The following is a 21,510-nucleotide window of genomic DNA, read 5'->3' as shown; positions in this document are numbered from 1 at the left end:
TCTCCTCTCATCATTTCAACATATGATTCATTATTTTATGTCACTAACTGTGTGTCCAGTTTTCTTCATAGTTTTGTGTCTCTCCCTCCCTTTCTTTCTCTCTCTGTATCTTTCTGCAGGTCTCTCTCCATCCAGATCTACATGTTGTACTGCATCCGGCCCTCTGACAAACCCAGTGTCTATTGTCAACATCTGCCTGTCGTTCTTCTATGTAGTGCTATTATAACTGACTTCAACAACATATCAGCTAAAAAACAAATACATGCATACATCTCTCTTTCATCCTCTCTGTCCTGTCTACCTCTTCTTCTCCTCCTTCACCCAGCCGACTATCAGCAGGATGGTTCTCCCTTGCAAGCCAGGTCCTGCTCAAGGTTTCTTCCTGTTAAAAGGGAGTTTTTCCTTGCCACTGTCTGCTTGCTCAGGGGTTCAGGCTCTGGGTCTCTGTAAAGCCTCTAGAGACAATTTTGATTGTATAAGGTGCTATATAAATAAACAAACTGAATTGAAATTGAATTGAAATTAAACTATACTAAATTGTTAAGACTTAAGCAACATGTGTAGACCCAATGGAATAGCATGTACTACATGCCACAGTATCTCTCGCTCATAAGTGAAAGGGGTCCAGTTAGCTTGTCAGCCCCTGGCAACAAGACAAAAAGTCCATAATTCATAGTCTGCATGTTTTGCATAATCAGATTATTCTCCAATTCCACCATCCCAACACCATGGACCCAGCATCAAACTGCCTGGCTCCCAGGCTGGCCATTCCCTGGAGCTGCCATTCTGGGTTAGGTTTTATAGTTTATATTCATTGACCAACTGTTGTGTTAAGCCTCAGACTAATATTTTTTTTAGTTTTGAGTTTTTAAGGACTCATTCATCAACCGAACTGTGGGATTTTTATCAAGCATTCACTGCCTCCTCAGTGGGCAGGATTGTTTTAAGTATGTAGCTATCACCATGGATTCCCATGTTTTTAGGAAAACAAACAAAGTAAAAATAACCAATAATTGGCTAATTAGGCATGTATCTCTTTTTTCTGTCTCAGGAAAGCATTCTATAAAACAACCATTTTATGAAACAGATGCTCTGGCTAGTTTTACTGGAGTAATTGTAATTCTGAGACAAATAATGAATAACAAAATCGTACAATAAAATTTATAAAATTCTGGATTCTGAATGGAACATAATGAGTCCTTCTGCCATGCCATGCTGTCCTATGCGAAACTAATCAAGATCTACTCATGAAAAATGCCACAAAATGACTACACACAGGACATATACAAGTAGGCACTGTATTTCTGAGACTGTTCTTATGGAATCTGTCACCCACCCTCATCAAAAGCTAATGGCCAGTGCTTTGACAGGTGAATTACAAGGCCAAGTTGTAGAAGAAACAAATTGTCTTTCAGTGACAGAAAAGAGCAGTGACATTGTTAATATTAATGAATGTAAATGAAGTCAGTCAAGACAGTCTTGGCTTGACAATGGATACTACCTACTGCATCTTCCTCCATTTACTGTGGCTAAATATTTCATGTTTCCATCTAGACCCCTCTGTCATCTCTGCATACACTGGTTTTGTCTGGGCCATCTGTCTGTCTAAAAAGATTAGCGATGTCTGGTCCATCCATCTCTCCCTGTATCCATGTTTTCCCTTTCTTGCCTCATGTTTATCTCCAGTTCTTTTCAATGGAATGTACCATGCACAAAAAGTGCTAACTGCATTTACATGATTGTGTAATGACAATGTGACAGCATTAGTCTACCATGTGCATCAGTTATGTCTGAGGCAAATCACAGATAGATAGATAGATAGATAGATAGATAGATAGATAGATAGATAGATAGATAGATAGATAGATAGATAGATAGATATGCTTTGGATCCTGTGCACCTGGTGGGGGGTGGATTCAGCTTATTCTACTGCATCCCACAGATTCTCGATCAGGTTTGGATCTGGGCAGTCTACAGGCTGTTGTTGTGGCCCTTATGACATTCCTGATTCCTAATTTTCAAAATGTGACAGGATACAGGCTGCTGACAGGAAGAACCATCTTCATCATCTGAGTATAATTAAAATAAAGGCTAGATTTAGCAGATGTTTAATAATAATAATAATAATGATTATTAATGTAACAGGGTTTGCAAAAATGCATTCGCATTTAAAAAACAATAAGTGGCAGATACATATGACAAAACCCAAGGTCCCTGATGCACACACACATATACATTCACAGAGCCATGCACATTCACTCAACAAAGAATTGAACTATGCCCTTAAGGCACACAGTAATGTGCACAGCCCTTTGCTGAACATGTTGCAGCTGCTGCATTCATGTGTAATGCAGAGTCACATGCAGGATGTCCAGCATGACTGGAGAATCAGTCAAATATTTCCTTCATTCAGTATCACTATAGCACAACAAAATAGGCACCGTAACTGCTTTCATTTTCATGATCTTTCAAAGTGTAGCCTTTAAATCTCAATTAATAACTAAGGTTACCACACACACACACACACACACACACACAAACACACACATGACTTATATACACACACCCACCATGATAAAAAGCAATTTCTGGATGTTCTGTGTATAATGTGAACAGACTGATGGGAGATACGTGGAAGGGGGAGCACTCTGGAAGAGAGAAGATCGAAAGATTGGCTGAAGATTACAATTCAGTCTGTGCTCTGAATTCTTGTTAGGGGAGAAGCAGGGGAAGATTTGAGAGCAGGTCATCTTGTTACAACACCAACATGGCTGTAAATCATTTAGAAGCACATTTATAACATGGTGTCGAAAAGGTTTTCACTTTTTTATATAAATAAGAAAAAAAAAGATGCACATATTCCTGTTTCAAAAGAGCTTAAATTAGTCACCCACTCGGATTTCACAACAAACCCATTGACCCTGACTGGTTTTTCATGTTTTTAGTTTACACAGCTCATACTGAGTCCATCCATATTTCCTTTTCCTGCCTTCTGATGTTCACTCAACACCACGCAGGAACAGTGTCTATCTCCACCAAAATGCACATCTTGAAACATATTATACGACAGTGACCCCAAAGATGAATTTTAAGCAACAACTTACATAACCCTGTCTTGGCAGCAGCCGATAAAGTAAAAAAACACAATGCAGTGAAATTCAATCCAACATGCATTAAATGTTTTATGAGCTCGTTTCCCACCAAAACCAAGAGAGAATAGCTCCTGTAATGCTATTTGTGGTTTTAAGCTATATAAATTAAACAGATGAAAAAGAGAGAAAATGATCCCTGCTCATACATTTATATGGCCTGATTGTGCTGTCGCTACCACAAACACTTGTAGTTAAATGTTTCTGAATAAATTAAACTGACTTGACCTAAAAGAGAGGGTTTTTTTTTTTCTTTAGTTACCTGACATTATGAGAAGGAGACCATTAAATGTAAACAACTTAATACAATAACAGGTCCGAGGTGTTAAATCAACACAATAATCAATCATTCATTAAATCACTAGAAGTAACTTAAAAATAATATTTTAAAAATATATATTCAAACTATAGTGGCAAGCTCACATTTCCGAACTTCAGATTAAATGCGTCATGCGCATGATTGCTAGTGTGAGGCATCCTGGAGGTTAGCTGATGGGTGAACAGTCAATACTACAAGAATAGCTGGATGTTCCGAGGTAAGAGCTCTCATTTTGCAGGTGGAGCAACAAGCCCAGTTTTCCTGTCAGTTGTAAATGGACTGTACTTATATAGTGCTTTTCTAGTCATACTGACAACTCAAAGAGCTTTTACACTACTTCACCCATTCACACGCAGTCACACACTGATGGCAGAGCACTGGAAGCACTCTGAGGGTCAGTATCTTGCTCAATGCTCTACCTCCTGAGCCACAGCCACCACAAGTTGCATATACAAAATAAATATTATAATTTAGAATAATAAACCATGATTTCACAACCTTGTCTGTCTTTACTATTGACAATGAGAGTGATGAAAGCACCGCAAATGCATGTGTAAACTTGAGATATTCTGGAACACAGGACTTGACTCACTTGACAAGTGTCAGGTATCTTCAAGAAGTCCAATGATGAACACCCTTTTATATTATGTCACATGTACATTCGGAGCATTTTTTTTTAATATCCATTGTCCATTTTTTTTTTTTTTTTTACATTTATTTTGAAAATGTTTTTGTGGAATTAAAGGAAAATGTTACTAGGTTTCATATCATCCTCAGACAAAAAAAAAACTTCTTTAAACGACTAATAAGCAGATTCGTTGGGAAATATCCACTGCTCAAAAAATGTTATCAGGTGAATTAGAAGGACAGGAACAGTACATGGCAGCTGTTATTGAGAGCAGAAATGGAGCTGTGCATACAATTACACCAGGATTAGCCAGGCAAAATGTACACGTGATGCGACAAAAAAAACCCCAGACAAGACAGGAAATAGTGTGGGCTTGCAAGCTGTTAGTCATAAAGTGCAGCTAAAATGGCAGACGAGCTAACGACAGCTTCAGCGAGTGGGGGATTACACTGTACAGCTTCTAAACAAAAGCTATGCTCTGTAATTGTCTTTGCAGTCATTGTAACCAAGCAGCATCCTGCATTCTGTGATGTTTGAACTATTTTGCTGTGTGGATATGAGTATACATAAGGATATAATGTATACTGTGTGATGTATAAACCCTCAACAGCTCTTGAATGAAATTATCAGTCCAACTCTGTCTCTCAGACTGGCTGGACATTGGACATCAAGTGAGCCTTGAAAATTCACAGGTCAAAGTTCAGTCAGATTGTATCTTGTGGGATGAATTTTCAACTGGAAGCAAATAAATCATGTTTGACTACACCTGAATATGAACCAAGTGACTCCTCATTCCCACAATAAGGAAATAACATTCTTCACAAACAATCATGTTTGGCCTTTTAAGAATTTTCGTGACTAAAACTGCACAATGCCTATGGCACTTGATCAATTTGAGGGAGAATTATGTGTAAAAAATCCCTCTCACCAATTTGACAGAGTGCCATAATAGCATAATCTTATGACTCTGTCAGGCTATATTAAGAAAATGGTAATAATGCAAATGGCTTGAAGCCACAAGTGCAGTGTATGAAAATTCCCCCATACACCTCCACACACATAACAAAATATACCCAAATCAGGGTGGATTCACACGTGCAGCCAATTAGTTTGACAGTGCAGAGCTGTGGAGTGCAGAGTACCAGCCAGTCACTGTTGCAACTCCTGACAGGCCAGGATAACAGGGGAATGAGAGGGAATTAAATAAATACCTGCTGAGGTTTAGACTGATACTGTCCATGAATACAAAAATCCGTACATTCGTACATCCTGTTGGGGTAAAGGCATAGGTTATCATGCTGCAAACAAACACGAATGAATGAAGCGCTACTGTCCTTACATCCTTTTAACGGTGACTGATATTACTGTAACACATTTGTTCTCCTATGTATGCCTGATGTGAGATAGGCTGCCTGTAATTGAGCGCAGCAGCTCTGTTTATTTGCCAGCCATCTTTATCTACATGTTAATCCCTCTGAACACACACACTGTATGACTTCTGAGAACTGGGGACATATGCAACTAAACCGTCACTTCTTCAACAAATATACTTTCATAATTGAGCATTATGTCAACATGTGTTACTGCAACTACTGAACCACAGACTGCTCAGAGAAAAAGTACAACAATGGCTCGACTTCGTCTTTGGGACCTAGTAAAGCCGACTAAAGCCAGTCCGTCTTGGCCAATAACAGGTGCATCCAGTGTTTTTTTTTCACAGCAGACTCTCTCAGACCAGCTGCCACTCCCAGAGCTCTGCCATGGAAAACAGCATTGTTTTTCTTCATTGGAACATTGCTTAGTCACTGGCTTCCTGATGCTGGAAAAGAGACAGGCCTTCTCTAAAGTCAATATTTACAACAATTACACCAAAGCAGGAATAAATGACAAACTGGAGAGTAGTGGCTAGGCTAATGATGCAATATAATGGTCATCTAGCAATCTTAAAACAAACAAACGGACGTGAAGAAGTGCTTAATAAAACATGAGCATGGCCATTTACACACAAACACAGAAACATGGAGGCACACTTGGATTAAAAGGTGCTTTGTGGCTGATGGTCACCTCCATAGCAACAATGTCTGAAAAGGCTGGTCAATGTTTCAACCGTGTTCAGTGAGCAGGTCGGAGGTGCAGAGTGACAGTCCCCAGGCACTCCCTGCCAAGTCCTGTTTGGGTCACTTGGCTCTGACATAGTGTCTGTTTGACAGACTGTCTGGCTGACTGACTGAAGGAGTTCCAACTGCCCTGCAGCCACCTTTACTCTCCTCCCAGCCATATGCCGCAATCTATTTTTTCCCTATTTAAAAGCTTTTCATTTCAAATGAGAAGGGGGTCTGTGTCGGCTGTCCTGCCCTGTAGATTCCACTCAAAACATTTCCTGCAAGACCAGTGTTGGGGCTGTGACAGGGAGAAAACCGGAAAATCAAGAAAATCCCCAGTCTGATGCAAATGATGAATCAATAATTGTGTCTTGGGAGTGACTGTTCTACAAAGCTTCAATAACCTATTAGAACAAACAAAAACAGTCTATAGCAGTACATTGTACAGTGTTTAGTTTAAAATTGTTAATTTATAACTCTTTTTATTTTTAAAACTGTTTAGCACACTTTTGCCTATTGCACTGTATTCTGTTCTTGTGAGCTGCCATGACAAGTGAATTTCCCCTCTGTGGGATCAATAAAGTTCATCTTATCTTATCTTATCTATATACTGTAGAGGCCTGAATCATAAGAGCTGTTTTATTGTTCGTCTATGCTTGAATTAGTTTATTTTAAAAGTCTAACCAGGGACAAGGACTGCAAATTCGCTACATGCTGTATGTCAAAAAAAAAGGGAAACAAATTAAACAATTTTAAAAATGTACGAGGAACACAGATGACTAAAACAAAAGAAATGACTATGACTATGTTTATGTTTATTCATCCGTTTATGAAAGCGGTGGTCAGTTCAAGTGGGTGACATGGCACAAAGACTGTATTTTTGCTGTGGTTACATGCAGTTTAGTATTTAGTTATCACTGATTGAGTTTACATTGTTAGTACGTTAGCATGCTGAAATCTGGTTAAGACTAAACACTAAGCTCAGCTGAGGTGGAATGACATTAGTATTGGACAAAGAAAAATGTCAACCTAATGGTGGTTCTGGATAGAAAACTAAAAATCATTACAATTTATCATTCAGCCAACATGAATAGCTTCATCAAATCTGTGCAAAAATCAATTCAATAGAGGTCAACACTCCATGGTGGCAGCAAACTAAAAGTCACTGTATCAAGTACTTCAGTCAGCTTTATCCTGTGAAGAAATCAATCCAGTAGCTGCTGAAATATTTCAGTGTTTACCAAAGTGCTGGACTGCTACATCGCCACAGAAACTACTGATTTAGCTGGCAACAAAACACTTAATTGACAATGTGAGCTTTAAATTAGATATACAGTTTCCCTGAGTCCAAAGTGACATTTTCAGATTGAGCTTGGAGCTGTTGGTTGCACAAAAGAAGCAAAGACTCATCATTCTCATCATCATTTGTGATCAACTAATCGATCAATTAATAGACTAATCACTACAGCTCTACTGGAAAAAGACTGACCATCAGACTTCAGTGCTTGTTATTTATCATAGGCTGACAGTGATTAGCCATCTCATCAGGCCTGTGCTATACTTACAATAGGTGTTGTTATTGAATATTGGATGGGATCTCTAATAGGACCATCTCTCTGATCTGAACAGACATCTCAAAGTTTACAGACCTCATCATGACTTTGTGTCCTCTTCTTTTCTTTGTTTATGGATATATTTGCATCTTTGACAGAATGATATCCTATGGCTATAAGAGGGCTGTGTATCCATATGTGTACTGTACTGTATGTTTGCCTGTTTTGAAGCAAGAGACAGAAGGACATCCTTGGGGACTTCATGCTCCATCTGGTCACTTCAGGGCTTGTGCATCCTACAGCATCTAACTTCAGTACAGTATGTTGCTCATTTGGCTGTGACAAGAAATCTGGCCTGCCCAGTCAGTGAAATGATCACATGAAGATCAACATACCAAAGGTTTCATAAGTTTTGTTTCCAAAGACAAACATGCTCTGTATGTCTCTACAGAATGTCCATTTGGTGTCAACGTCATATCAGATATCTGCTGTCTGTTTAGTCTGTCTTATAATGTTACAAGTCAAACTGATATTGCAAATGAACACCGTTGACATGTCCCTACTAATATTTTGGGAGGACAGGATTGTCCCTATAATGGAGTGAACTTGTTCACATCATCCTTGCACTGAGTTCATTAGATACTTTTGATGTGCCTTTTGATGTGCTCCAAGAGAGAAAGTTTCCAAAAAATAAATAAAATAAAATAGGTATGTTATGCAAGCATCTGATTGGCTGAAAGGGAGGGGGTTGATGGCTTGTGTCACATCCAAATTTGATATTCAAAACATCAACTGACAAGCAGGTGAGGCAAGAACTAATCAGTGATACATGTAATACATGTTAGATACGTAATGTCACCAGTCTTTCCATTGTGAAAAATAATGTCAACTAATGCTAGTTAACTGTGTTAGCAAGCTAACCCTGCTTTCTGTCATCTGTGGGCCAGTCAGGTTGCTATCCAGAATAAATAAAAAAATAGATGAAAAAATTGGAATATGATTTGAGTTTCAGTGTAGAAATCCAATGAAAATGTCACCATTAATGAATTATTTTGTATGCAGGGTAGAGAGGTAGAGTACAGGTGGGCTGATGACGAAACGTGTATCTTATGGAATTCATTTGAGGCCCTACAGAAAGATGTATGCTGCATTAAAGGTCCCAAAGAGCACAGTGGCCTCCATAAGCCATAAGTGGAAGACGTTTGGAGCCACCAGCACTCTTCCTAGAGCTGGCCGCCCAGCTAAACTGAATGATCAGGGTACAGGACAACTCTGTGAATGACCTTGAGTGGCCCAGCCAGGGCCCAGACTTGAACCCTGTTGAGCATATCTGGAGAGATCTGAAAATGGCTTTGCACCAACGCTCCCCATCCAACCTGATGGAGCTGGTTGAAGAGCTTTGAAGAGTTGGAGAAACTTCCCCAAAAAAGTGTGCCAAGCTTATAGGATCATCCTCAAAAACTTCAACTTTATTTTTAATAAATTTGCAAATAAAATCAAGCAAACTTGTTTCACTTTGTCATTATGTGGTATTTTGTGTAGAATTTCAAGACAAAAATGAATTTAATCCATTTTGGAATGAGACTGTAACATAACACAATGTGCAAAAAAGCGATGTGAATACTTTCCGGATGCACTGTATAAAACATGTCTAAACATTGAAAAGTGTATCATATTTGATATCCTGAAAGCCAAGTCCTCAGGAGTCAGAGCTGAACCTTCCATCCATCCATCCATCCATTTCCTATACCGCTTACCCGTCAGGGTCGCGGGGGAGCTGGAGCCTATCCCAGCTGACTATGGGCCTGAGGCGGGGTTCACCCTGGACTGGTCGCCAGTCAATCCCAGGGCTGAACCTTCCATAAACAACAAAACTTTATTTGAACTTTCGACAATATGTAATTAATTAGCTAGTTAGATAAGTGGTTGGCATTTTTACTAGTGTTAGCCAACATTAAGCCACTGGCTCAATCCAAATTTGCTTGTCAACACACTACTTAGTACACAAAAACAGGCAAGTGTATTTATTGCGCAGGACTGCAAATACTTAACTGCTTTTCAGGATCGCACACAGTGCCCACAGCTAATACAATTTTTGTTTATGCATTTATTTGTTTTATTTGTGATTCAGATAGACACTGTTTGAAACTAGTACACATTATTGAGCTGGAGCTGAAATTTACCTTAATGAGAGTGAGCTTAATGAGAATATAAAAAACAGCTTTTAGGAAATTTGCTGAGAAACATTTTGAAGACAAATAGCTTTTCTATCTGCCTTGGTGGGTCCAGGACCTAATAAAACCAAAGCTCGGATTCACCTGCTTCCAATTGGAACACATTACTTCAGAGCAGCTTAATGTACCCCCTGTCGCTTTGGCTTCATCACTTTCATTTACTGCTATTAGAGTCCCAGCCTCAGCGCTCATCCTGCACACCCATGTCTTTTTCTCCCCTCATTTCTTACGCACATGGTGACATCCTCATTGACCACCTGGTTTGATGTCTATTTCAACTCTGTCTATCTGCACTTTCTACATGTCTCCTTACAAGGTTGGGTCAGATTACTTTGAAATGTAGTCAGTTACTCAGCATAAATTATGTGGCAGTTTTTTAAATTAGTGACATAATCCATTGCACTACAAAAGTCTGTCAGTTCACCAGACTATGGTCCATTTTCCACCTCACTACGACTGAAAACTTATTCCTACTAGGCTTTTGTCAATGCTAGATGAAAAGTATAGAGTCACACTGGTGTCCAGGTCTAAAATGAGCAACTGCACACAACATTGAATAATCCAGTGTGGAGATGACAAAATTCAACTTGACATTTTGACACCTGTTTGCTCTGGCTGATTTAAAGAGCCCCTGTAACTGCCTGGATAGTGAACCCTATTAAACAGTCCTTTGATTGGCAGCAAATGTTATAACTACAGCCTCTCTTCCTATTGGTTTGTTATAGGTACTGTCACTTGAAAATGCATGTTCAGTTTCTGTACTCTGTTTGTAGCAATTGGGACAGAATTTTCATTAAAAAACCATCACCTTGCTTTGACAAATTCACATTAAATCCTGTCCAGCATTACCCAGTCCTAACAATGGTCTCACATATGCAGGCAATTTCAACTGTTGCAATAGCAATCACTGTCATGTAAACTAGTACTATTACTTAAATAGGTCTTGTGTGTATAATGTAATGTATCAACAAAACACAGTGCAAAGTGCTGTGTCATTTACTGAAAACTCAAAAAAAAAAAAAAATAGTACATGTATTAGTACTTTTTGAGCATTTTTAGCGGGTTTTAACTGTACCATTAAAATACTGATGATGTGATCATTTTGGTCATCATGATGTGAAACTCACTGTTTCATCCCTACCTGCTGCCTCAGTAAACTGAGTCACTAGAAGGTAGGTGGTGAAGGCATCCATATTGATTGTTTTAAACAGACAGCCATTGTGAATAATATATGACTGTTTGTTTAGATATTGATTGCAGCTCAAATAGGTTCAGAAATGCAACCTACTGCAGCCAGAAAGACTGTGTGTGTGTGTGTGTGTGTGTGTGATAAAGAAAGAGTGTAAGAAAGGATACGTATGTGTGTTTTAGTCAGTGCATGTGTTTCCAAGCAAAAGAAAACAACCCCTGTAGACCTTCAGACTCTAGCTCTGGGACCCTTTCAGTGCCTGAATCGTGGAAATTATCCATCTCTTAAACACCTAATTCGGTAAGCGAGCAGAGTTCTCTCATCATTGATTATCAACTTCATAATCTGACTGCGGGTGCAGCGTAAGTGCAAAAAGGAGATTGTTAAATTGAGAAATAATGAAGCGAGCTCACTTTGTGGAGAGCTCTTATGATTATAAATGTGCTGAAGAGCGTGCCTGATTCATGGTTTTATTAATTCTCTGCCACAATCTCAGTCCACAGAACCAATAGATCAAGCCTCATATAACTTTATGAGATATATTATACAGTCAGTGCAATGTGGCATGCAAGTCACAAGTGTATTCCTACAAGTGATAATATGTGTCACGCAGTGTACTGCAAAATTAGTAAACTAGTGCTGGAAGTGAGAGGAGAAGGAGTGACTGCAGCCGTGTCAGAGGCCGCTGACAGCAGAGCAGAGAGAGACAACATTAGTGACATCCGGTATTTCTCATTTAAGTTAAGTTGATTGTACATGTTATGGATGGGCTCATTATCAGCCCGGTTGATTATCAGATCTGATATTTAGCATTTTCTGATCATGAGCTTCCATTATTTATTTATTTATTTATTTAGCCAATAAAACAAATGTATTTAAAAAGATGCTATTTTTACTTTGATGCAACATCCTCTTTGTACCACTGTGTATTCTCATTCAACATCCCACCATGTCAGTTTTACTTCTATTACTGACTATTTTTTACCGTAAAAATAATCAATATAAATCAAATTATTATTAATATTATGACCAGGGATAAATTTCTGCTTAAGCCCTGATCTGTCCATCCTTGTCCCATCCTTGTCCCATCCTCTCTGCCTTCAGTCTTCTTCCCATTTTGCAATTTGATTATATCTGCCAGAACCTTGTACCCATCACACCATTACTTCATTACATAGCCTCTTCCAAACATTACCCTCCCATCTCTATCTAGTCATCTCCCTCAGCATCAGTTCTCAGTTCCCCATGTCTCCCCCTTTTGCTCAGCAGTGATAACCAGTTTAGATTGTGACCTGCAGGCTGAGCTACTGTACAAACAAACACATTTGATAACAATATTAGCTATAATAATTCACACTGAAACACTGGTTAATCCATCCATTCATTTTCTATACCGCTTATCCATCAGGGTCACAGGGGAACTGGAGCCAACCAGAGTAGCCAATTAACCTAATGTGCATGTTTTTGGTATTGTGGGAGAAAGCCGGAGTACCCAGAGAAAACCCACGCAGGCACAGGGAGAACATGCAAACTCCACATAGAAGGGCCCAGACCGGGATTCGAACCTGGAACCACCTGGATCCACTGAGGTGACAGTGCTAACCACTGCACCACCGTGCCGCCCACACTGATTTTTCTTAATTCCTGTGAATGCTGATCTTGTATTATGCAGTGTGTTTTAGAGGAGAAAGAACTTATCTCATATATTTTTACAGAACTTTGTGTTGTGATTGGGCCACTGAAAAGAAATGCCAAAATCCAAGTGTTTAATGCTGTCAATGGAACTACATTTACAAGAGTGCCAATATATGGCCACTCTGATCACTATCATTGGCCTGTCCTCAGCTGTTTTCTGCTCACTCCTATGTGGTCAAAGCTTATCATTTAACATTAGCTTTCACTGCAAAACATTCAATTTCAAATATTTCTGTAGTGATTGTGAACAGCAGTGCATAGTGAGCAGTTTCTTAACAACATGCTTTTGAGAACCTGTGGGAGTTTGCCTTTAGACATTTCGGAAATTAGCTTTGTTTCATCACAGTCCAAACAGTTTGGCCTTAAGTAACATATCCATGTTATACATGTATGATGTCATGATTCCTAGTTAACGGTGTTTTTGTTATATTTCTTCCTAACAGCCATCAATTGCTGAAAACTGCCTACCCACACCCACTGTGCTCACTGTGCATGAGTCTTTGGAGGGCTCACTGGATATATTGCTATCTCTAACTAGCAGCCTAGTCACAAAAGAATGGCAGAAAATTCTCTCAGTCAAAATTTCCCAATACTAACATGCGCTAAGCACACATCCATAGCAGTGAGCAACCTGCTATCAGACCAAGCAGCCTGTTCCTGGTGGCAATTTTGCTTGTGTTTATGATTGTGGCAGATTTTAATCAGAGTTCTTTATTTATATATCTATTAGACTTTAAAAATTAAGAGAGCTTGTTTCATGTGTTTCAGAAGAGTGGATTTAGAGGGAAGTGTGAGATGAAGATGGAGATGGGACTGTGCATGCTTTTTTTTTCTTTTAGTTGGGTACTTGCAAAATCAAAATCTTGCCTCTCCTGCTGGTTTCTCCAACTTTACCAACCCTCTGCTTTAATAAAGAAGCTTCACATTATAGATTAAAATATGTTCTCTTTTTGCGCTTTTGCAATTTTTTAAAATATATCTTGGCAACATTAATGTCTGTTTGTCCAACAAAGCCTACAAAATGAATGACATTCCCAATAAGAATGAGCCAATGAAACCTTTCTCTCTCAGTACAGAATGATATCTAACTCAGTGTATCTGCCAGCACCTTGTACTGATCCAATGTTATTGCTCTCTTTTCCCAAAATTTATAATCTATATATGTCATTGTGTGAGATGTACCACAAGGCCAGGGCCCTAAAACTTGAGTCAACAGTCCACTGTGTCAACTCCCAAATCAACAAATAAAGCAGCTTTGTCAGTGGCCCTAAGCTTCAAACTATGAGAATCGAATGACTGTAACTACATGACTATAACTGAGAGCAGCCTATTTCATGATGATACTGACAAATAACTGAACAGATACCAGTACTGTGTGTTGAAAGCTAATTTGAAAATGTAAGCATGCTAACACAATAAACTATGATGGTGACCATGGTAAACATTATATCTGCATGGTAAAATTGTCAATGTGAGCATGTTGCCACACTAGAATTAACATTTAGTTTCAAGTATTGTTGTACAAAGATGATGCCTCACTGAGCTGCTAGGGTGGCTGTAGACTTTTACTCTTTCTATCTGGTGTAAAATAAAATGGGTGGAGCTTCCTAATACCATAAAGTGACAGAGCCAAGCCTAGTCATTATTAGGCCTATCATTATATCTGTTTCTGCCTCATGAGAAGCCAGGAGGGGGCTTAAGCACAAAGCGCCACAGGGGAAACACACACCTGAGACACGACAATGCTTCACCGCTAATCTGTGCTGTCAAACATACACAGGCACAGATGCACACAGATACACAAACACAGGCACAGTGTAGTGGTGACAGTCTTTCTCCCTGCAGCCATGTAAACTCATTTTCTCACTTACACATATGCACATAGACACAAATGGACCAAAATTAAGTGAATAACAAGAGGAGAGGTTGGGAGGCAACTTAGGAAAGACTGATGGAGAGAAATGGTGCAAGAGTGAGGGGTGAAAAAGAGAGAAATGTGAGATAATTTGTGTTATCTTGGCTGTTCGAAAGAGACAGAATGTAATATACTTTGTGTGTCCGTGACTGGAGCAAATGGACTTTGTAGAAAAGTAAGTATTATGCTTGATAAGACTGAGAAGATGGAAATAAAAGACCTTTAAAAGAGCAGTTCAACCAAAAATAAAAATTCAGTCAGCATCTACTCATCTCCATGTCGATGGAAAGTTGGATAAAGTTACTTCATCAACAAAACATTTCTGAAGATTCACAGCAAAAGGGCATTACAGTATTCTCCTAAACAGCTGAAGAAGCTTTAGTGCACACTGCATCTGCATGAACAAGCTACTCTGAAGTTTGTGTCACACACAACAGAGAGCTGAAATTCTATGGAGGACTACATCTGAATTCAGAGAATCCGGGGTTACGAATGTAACTATTGATCTCATCTTGTGGTACATGTACACACGTTCACGCTTCTGCACCCACTTCAGACAAGGTGTGCACTGATGCTTTTAGCTCAGCAGCTACAAAAAAAGAGTGTAAATGATATATTTTCAAATCAATTTGGGCTCTCCGGGCTCACAAAGACATAACATGGACAAGTTGTTTGGACCCATTCTATTGACAGCCCCTCTCACCACCATCAGACACACACGCGCACTGTCACACCTAGTAATCATTCTGTTGGTCCTCTTTACCTCCTTCATACATTTAAATTTTCTTTTGGATGAAAAAAATAAAGCATAAGAGAAGGCTATGCTGCTAGCAGGCTGGTGGCAGCTTATTACAGAGTGCTGGTTCAGACATGTCCACATGATGAGCAGGGCTCCGGCCCTAACCTGATTAGGACAAAGCCAAGACCCACTCAATTAATAGGACCAATTGACTGGTGTAGTCTCACACAGCTTACAGCTTCTGCCTTTTCTAGGGAGCACAGCAGCAAATGAACATTGACTGAGCTATGCATGAAGTTTATGCTGAATCTGCAGAGGACTCTCTCATTGCTCTCGCTCTCCAGTTTCCTGTCATTTTTACATGAAGTAATTCAAAATAATGATTTTAACGAGAGCCCTGCTTGAATCTACCGATTGCAGGAGGAAAAGAAAAAAACATAACTTTTCCATGTGTGTAGTCACTTGGAAAATGTATTTACAGTGTGTGTGTTATTTTTATCATAGTGTTCTGAGGTGTGTTGGCTATAACATACATCATGAGAAGGGTCTAGAAATAATAATAATCATAAGTGTATGAATCAAAAGCTCTGACGTCTAAATGTGCGACACAGCACTTCATATCCGCATTCAGGTATATGTGTGTGTGTGTGTGTGTGGGCCTTGTGAACAATGACCTGCACGTCTCTTACATAATCATTCTCAGGTCAAATCAGAACAAATCCAAACCCTTAAATTTCATACTTTTTACATGCAATATTGGTGATCTACTGATGGACACGTAAGTAATTGGCTCTGAGAGCATTTGAGTGTCAAATGCACTTAAACTGTGTATGTGATACAAATTTTTGCTGTATACTACCATTTTGAAATCTGATACTAATGTCTTCAGGATACTGAACATAATGTGATATATGATCTCTCAATCAGTATCTGTGCAGATTAAGGCTGAACGATGATTATTTTCATTAACATATTTTTTTCAATTAATCTGTGACTCACTAAAAACACAAAATGTCAGAGAAAAAAACAGCCATTTGTGTAAAAAAAAAAAAAAAAAAAATAGAAAAAAGCAGCAAACCATCACATTTGAGAATCTCGAATCAGCAAGAGTTTAGCATTTGTGCACAAACAATTAATTAATTTTTGAAATATAAGTAACTGGTTATTTTTTGTCACATGACAAATCTGAGACTTGAGTAATAGTACAAGTTAAGTGCAGATACAATATACTGTAGTTTTTAGTCCCTAGTCTCATTTTGTGTTATGTATAAATGATTCTGATAAGGTTATACAGATTTTAAATTTAGGAAACATAAAGTACTGTTATCAGTTTGGTACTCAGGAGACAAAAATCCTGAACAAAGGATCTCTACATTTTGGTTTGAAAGGAGCAGAATCAATGCTGACATTTACAAAAGACTTTACTAAGACTAGTCCTTTAATATATTAATAAGGTCTCTTTCAGGCAATCAAAGACCTTGCTGAAACTTGGAAAATCCACTGCGCAATCTGTCTTTTTTCCAATGTATGATGCTAATATTATCCTGCACCTGTAGCCAGCTAGATAGATAGATACTTTATTGATCCCGAGGGAAATTCAAGCTAGAACTGGTTGTGCACACGTTCTTTACTTAGGTGTTGTGTTTGAGCCAGAGCAAGTGCAGAAAATGTTGTTAGACCCCAGTGTACATGAGTCAGAGATGCACACACAGATGTGAGTGTGTATGTGTGAGTCTCATTTGGTGGCATGTCTATCTTTTCTGCTCTTAACTTGGAACTTAAGGGCCTGAGACACATCCAAAGTCACTGCAAATGCTGCTAAGTTCGATATTCATCTCACTAACACACATTTGGTGCATAAAACAACATAAAATGAAGTGCTTTCAGGTATGGTTCTGGCAGAGATGAGTGGCTTTTTAAAGTAATCGTGATTGCCATTTGATTCAGATCACAACAAAAAGCACAGAAGTACCCAGCAGTATTTACTGAGACACAAAGCTTTCATCCCCTCCGCAGACTGACACATAGCGCGCCCTCTTCTCATTCTCTGATTTGATGAGGAACATACATTATATTGCCAAAAGTATTCACTCATCTGCCTTTATACGCATATGAACTAGTGACATCCCATTCTTAATCCATAGGGTTTAATATGACGTTGGCTCACCCTCTGCAGCTATAACAGCTTCAACACTTCTGGGAAGGCTTTCCACAAGGTTTAGGAGTGTGTTTATGGGAATTTTTGACCTTTCTTCAAGAAGCGCATTTGTGAGGTCAGACACTGATGTTGGACGAGAAGGCCTGGCTCGCAGCCTTCGCTATAATTCATCCCAAAGGTGTTCTATCGAGTTGAGCACAGGACTCTGTGCAGGCCAGTCAAGTTCTTCCACACCAAACTCGCTCATCCATGTCTTTATGGACTTTGCTTTGTGCACTGGTGCGCAGTCATGTTGGAACAGGACCCTTCCTGCCATCCCCAAACTGTTCCCACAAAGTTGGAAGCATGGAATTGTCCAAAATCTCTTGGTATGCTGAAGCATTCAGAGTTCCTTTCACTGGAACTAAGGGGCCAAGCCCAGCTCCTGAAAGGCGATCCCACACCATAATCCCCACTCCACCAAACTTCACACTTGGCACAATGCAGTAAGACAAGTACCATTCTCCTGGCAACCGCCAAACCCAGACTCGTCCATCAGATTGCCAGATGGAGAAGAGTGATTCGTCACTTCAGAAAACGCGTCTCCACTGCTCTAGAGTCCAGTGGTGGCGTTCTTCACACCACTGTATCCAACGCTTTGCATAGCACTTGGTGATGAATGGCTTGGACAGCTGCTCTGCCATGGAAACCCATTCCATGAAGCCCTCAACGCACTGTTCTTAAGCTAATCTGAAGGCCACATGAAGTTTGGAGGCCTTTAGGGCTTTACTCTGCACAAAATTGGTGACCTCTATGCACTATGCACCTCAGCATCCGCTGACCCCGCTCTGTCATGTTACGTGGCCTACCACTTCGTGGCTGCGTTGCTGTTGTTCCCAATCGCTTCCACTTTGTTATAATACCACTGACAGTTGACTGTGGAATATTTAGTAGCGAGGAAATTTCACGACTGGACTTGTTACACAGGTGGCATCCTATCACAGTACCACAATAGAATTCACTGAGTTCCTGAGGCCATGGCAGTGATTGGAACACCTGAATTCAATTATTTGGATGAGTGAGTGAATACTTTTGGCAATATAGTGTATATCACAACATGTTAAAAAAAACACACGCTGCATGTTTGTTGCAGCCCAAGCTGTCACTGATTTATATTTAGATAATCAAAAATCCCCCTCCTCCCACCACTCTCCCATCCCACCACCCTTGCACACACTTCCGCCTCCCCACCCCCACAACCTCTCATTTCACCCCCCACCTCAGTTCCTCCACTGACAAGCAGAAAGGCCACGATGAATTCTTGACATCCATGTGAGTTAATTACAATGACTGCAAATGTACTGCTGGAGATGTGTAATTATCAGCACCTCGGCAAATGGTAGGCCTGTGTTTTAGCCACTCAAAGAAAAAAATAGCTAGGTTTAGATCACTTCTTCACACAGTGAAAGCTAATCTATAGGACATGTAAAGGGATAGGAATTACATTCAGCTGTCTTAATTGTGTCAGCATATGTGAGTGCCTGTGTGGTGGACACAGGCACATAGGGTGGATGAATATATGTGTGTCTGCTGGGTACTGTACATACATGTCAGCATTTCCTCTGAATAATGCAGGCTACATGGTTATGTTAAAGTCTTTCATCTTGTCTTATATTGTATATTGACTTATACCATGTAACAGAGGAGAGATGAGTGTGAAGATACATATCTTTAGCTTTTTGTCATCACAGCGATACCCTGGACACTTACTGAGACAACACTGACGGCTTACTTTGCCTTTCAAACTCAGAACATTCAAATGTCCTCTAGACAAAAGCAGGAAAGGAAAGAAGAGAAGGGCACTTGGAGAAACCTTGAGTGAAATCAGGATATGCCTTCAAGCAACTTGCTTGCTGCATGGTCGAATAATCTTTTCTATCATGCTGTCACACATAACTGGTTTAGGGGAGACACTAGCTCGCCTCACTCGTAGACTCACACAAACTCCTTGAATAATCAGAGCACAAGGAGATATGAACGACCCAAACGTGATATAAGCATGTCGCACCCGCCCACCTACCCAGCATGGGCCCAAACACACACGGGCTGCTCACTGCATCTGTTCACAAGACACCCTTGCCAAAGAGAAAATCCTACCTCCCTCATCATTTCAATTGGTACTGCTTAGAAACTGTTATCATAGAGATCAGAATAAAACAGGATTTGTGTCAGCTCATTGAGGGGGGCCTCAAGCAGTGAACTAAAACCTCTCTGGTGAGACTGGTTGACCAAAAGAGAAGCCTGGGTATGTGTGCAAAATAGACACAATGGTGCACAACAGAAGTGAAGGTAGTCTCTGATATAACACCACAACTGTAGACACAGCTGGCCTTAAATTAGAAAAAAATCAACATCTTAACTGCTTCAGTTTTATCTATTAGAAAACATTTTGACCACTGTTATATGATGCATTTGTAAAACTTACTTAACACTAATTATTTCCACTGTGCTTAGTCTGTAGCCCATGTGAAAGCATGGCTTAAACTCCTCTTGTGCAGACTAGAGCACACTGTGTCTTCTAAAGATGCCCAGCCTTGCTCATGGAGGATGTCATTAGATTGACATAATGACAACACTCTTCGTCTCACCTTTTTTTACTCATTCGTGAGTGAAAAGGTGAATATTTTTTAAACTTTCAAAGTTGCATATTTCCGGTCACATTGCTAAGTTCCTAAAGGGACATACAGTAGATTTACTATGCATGTGGTATTCCATACAGTGAGTTTTCATGTATCGTGCAGGCTTTGTTATGAGAAAAGTATTTTACATGAGGTAGATTATTTTTCAGCTGTATGTTGGTTAGAATGGATTATCAAGAAAGTTCCTGCTTGTTACTCACGGGTGCCATCAAAGCGTGTAGCGATGGTGTCCAGGAAGGTGTTTTGCGGGGCCAGCAGCCCTCTCATCACCGGCATCCTGCTCCGGGTCGACTGGGTCCTTCTGCCTCGGCGCCCAGAGGCAGCGCTGGACTCCTGCTCAGACCCGAAACTTGGCAGGAAGCGAGAGGTGCCCGGTGCGCATCCCAGCCCCTGGAGAAGCGCACCGATCCGAGATACGCGCGGTGGCTCCACCTTGGCACCGTGGGGGTTGTGACCATAATCAACTCAGCAAAAACCGAGTATTAACCGTGGGATGTACCTGTGCACCTTCTAATGGGGGAAAAACACAATTAAACGCCAGTGTATGTTCGCAAAAGCAAGTGCGCCGGAAAGAGATATAACGATGAATGGATGGACTACAAGTTTTTGATGCTGATGCTGCGTGAAGCAAATCTTATCGCGCCAAGCTCCTCCTCAGCCCCTTCTCTCTCTCTCTCTCTCTCTCTCTCTCTCTCTCTCTCTCTCTGTCTTTCTCTCGCCCTCGCTGTGTTGCTACCTGGCCTCAACCGAGAGCAGATGCAGAGTCACATGACGCCTTTCAGGTCTTACAAGGCTGTGGTCCTGTTTCGAAGTGGAGAAGGGAGACAAGAAGAAAGGGATGCTGCTTTGGAGAGTCGCGTTTCCACTGGTGTGGACCGCTCTGTGCAAACCGAGCAGAGAAAGTGAAGCAGGGCCAGCAACATCTTCCCGCTCGTTGCAGTGCACATCTTTAATTCTGTTGCTAAAGCTGCAAATGAATATCGATTTAATGGGCTCTTATGGATTATCAGATTTTATATAGAGACCATAAAATATTTAAAGAAATCGCTCTCGCTCCTCCTCAGTGCCACATGGCTCCTTGCATTTGGAGATACATCAAAAGGCTGGTTTGTCCTGGTTGCACAGTGAAATTCTGCCATCTTCTGGTCACT

At 40.1% G+C, this 21,510-nt stretch overlaps 1 protein-coding gene across 1 annotated transcript in view; it reads right to left on the bottom strand.

Moving 5' to 3' along the window:
* The window catches only part of kcnh3 (potassium voltage-gated channel, subfamily H (eag-related), member 3), a 125,276-nt gene extending 104,023 nt beyond the window's left edge, over positions 1-21,253 (bottom strand). The window contains exon 1 of the mRNA XM_046404170.1: positions 20,560-21,253. Coding sequence (XP_046260126.1) covers positions 20,560-20,635 — 76 coding nt within the window. The 5' untranslated portion in view covers positions 20,636-21,253. The remainder of the gene's footprint in view (positions 1-20,559) is intronic.
* Between the last annotated feature and the right edge of the window lie 257 nt (positions 21,254-21,510).

Source organism: Scatophagus argus, chromosome 11 (assembly GCF_020382885.2).
Source record: "Scatophagus argus isolate fScaArg1 chromosome 11, fScaArg1.pri, whole genome shotgun sequence".
Classification (NCBI taxonomy): Eukaryota; Metazoa; Chordata; class Actinopteri; family Scatophagidae; genus Scatophagus; species Scatophagus argus.
Note: the sequence above shows the minus strand (reverse complement) of the source record. Positions and strands in the feature narration are given on the sequence as shown.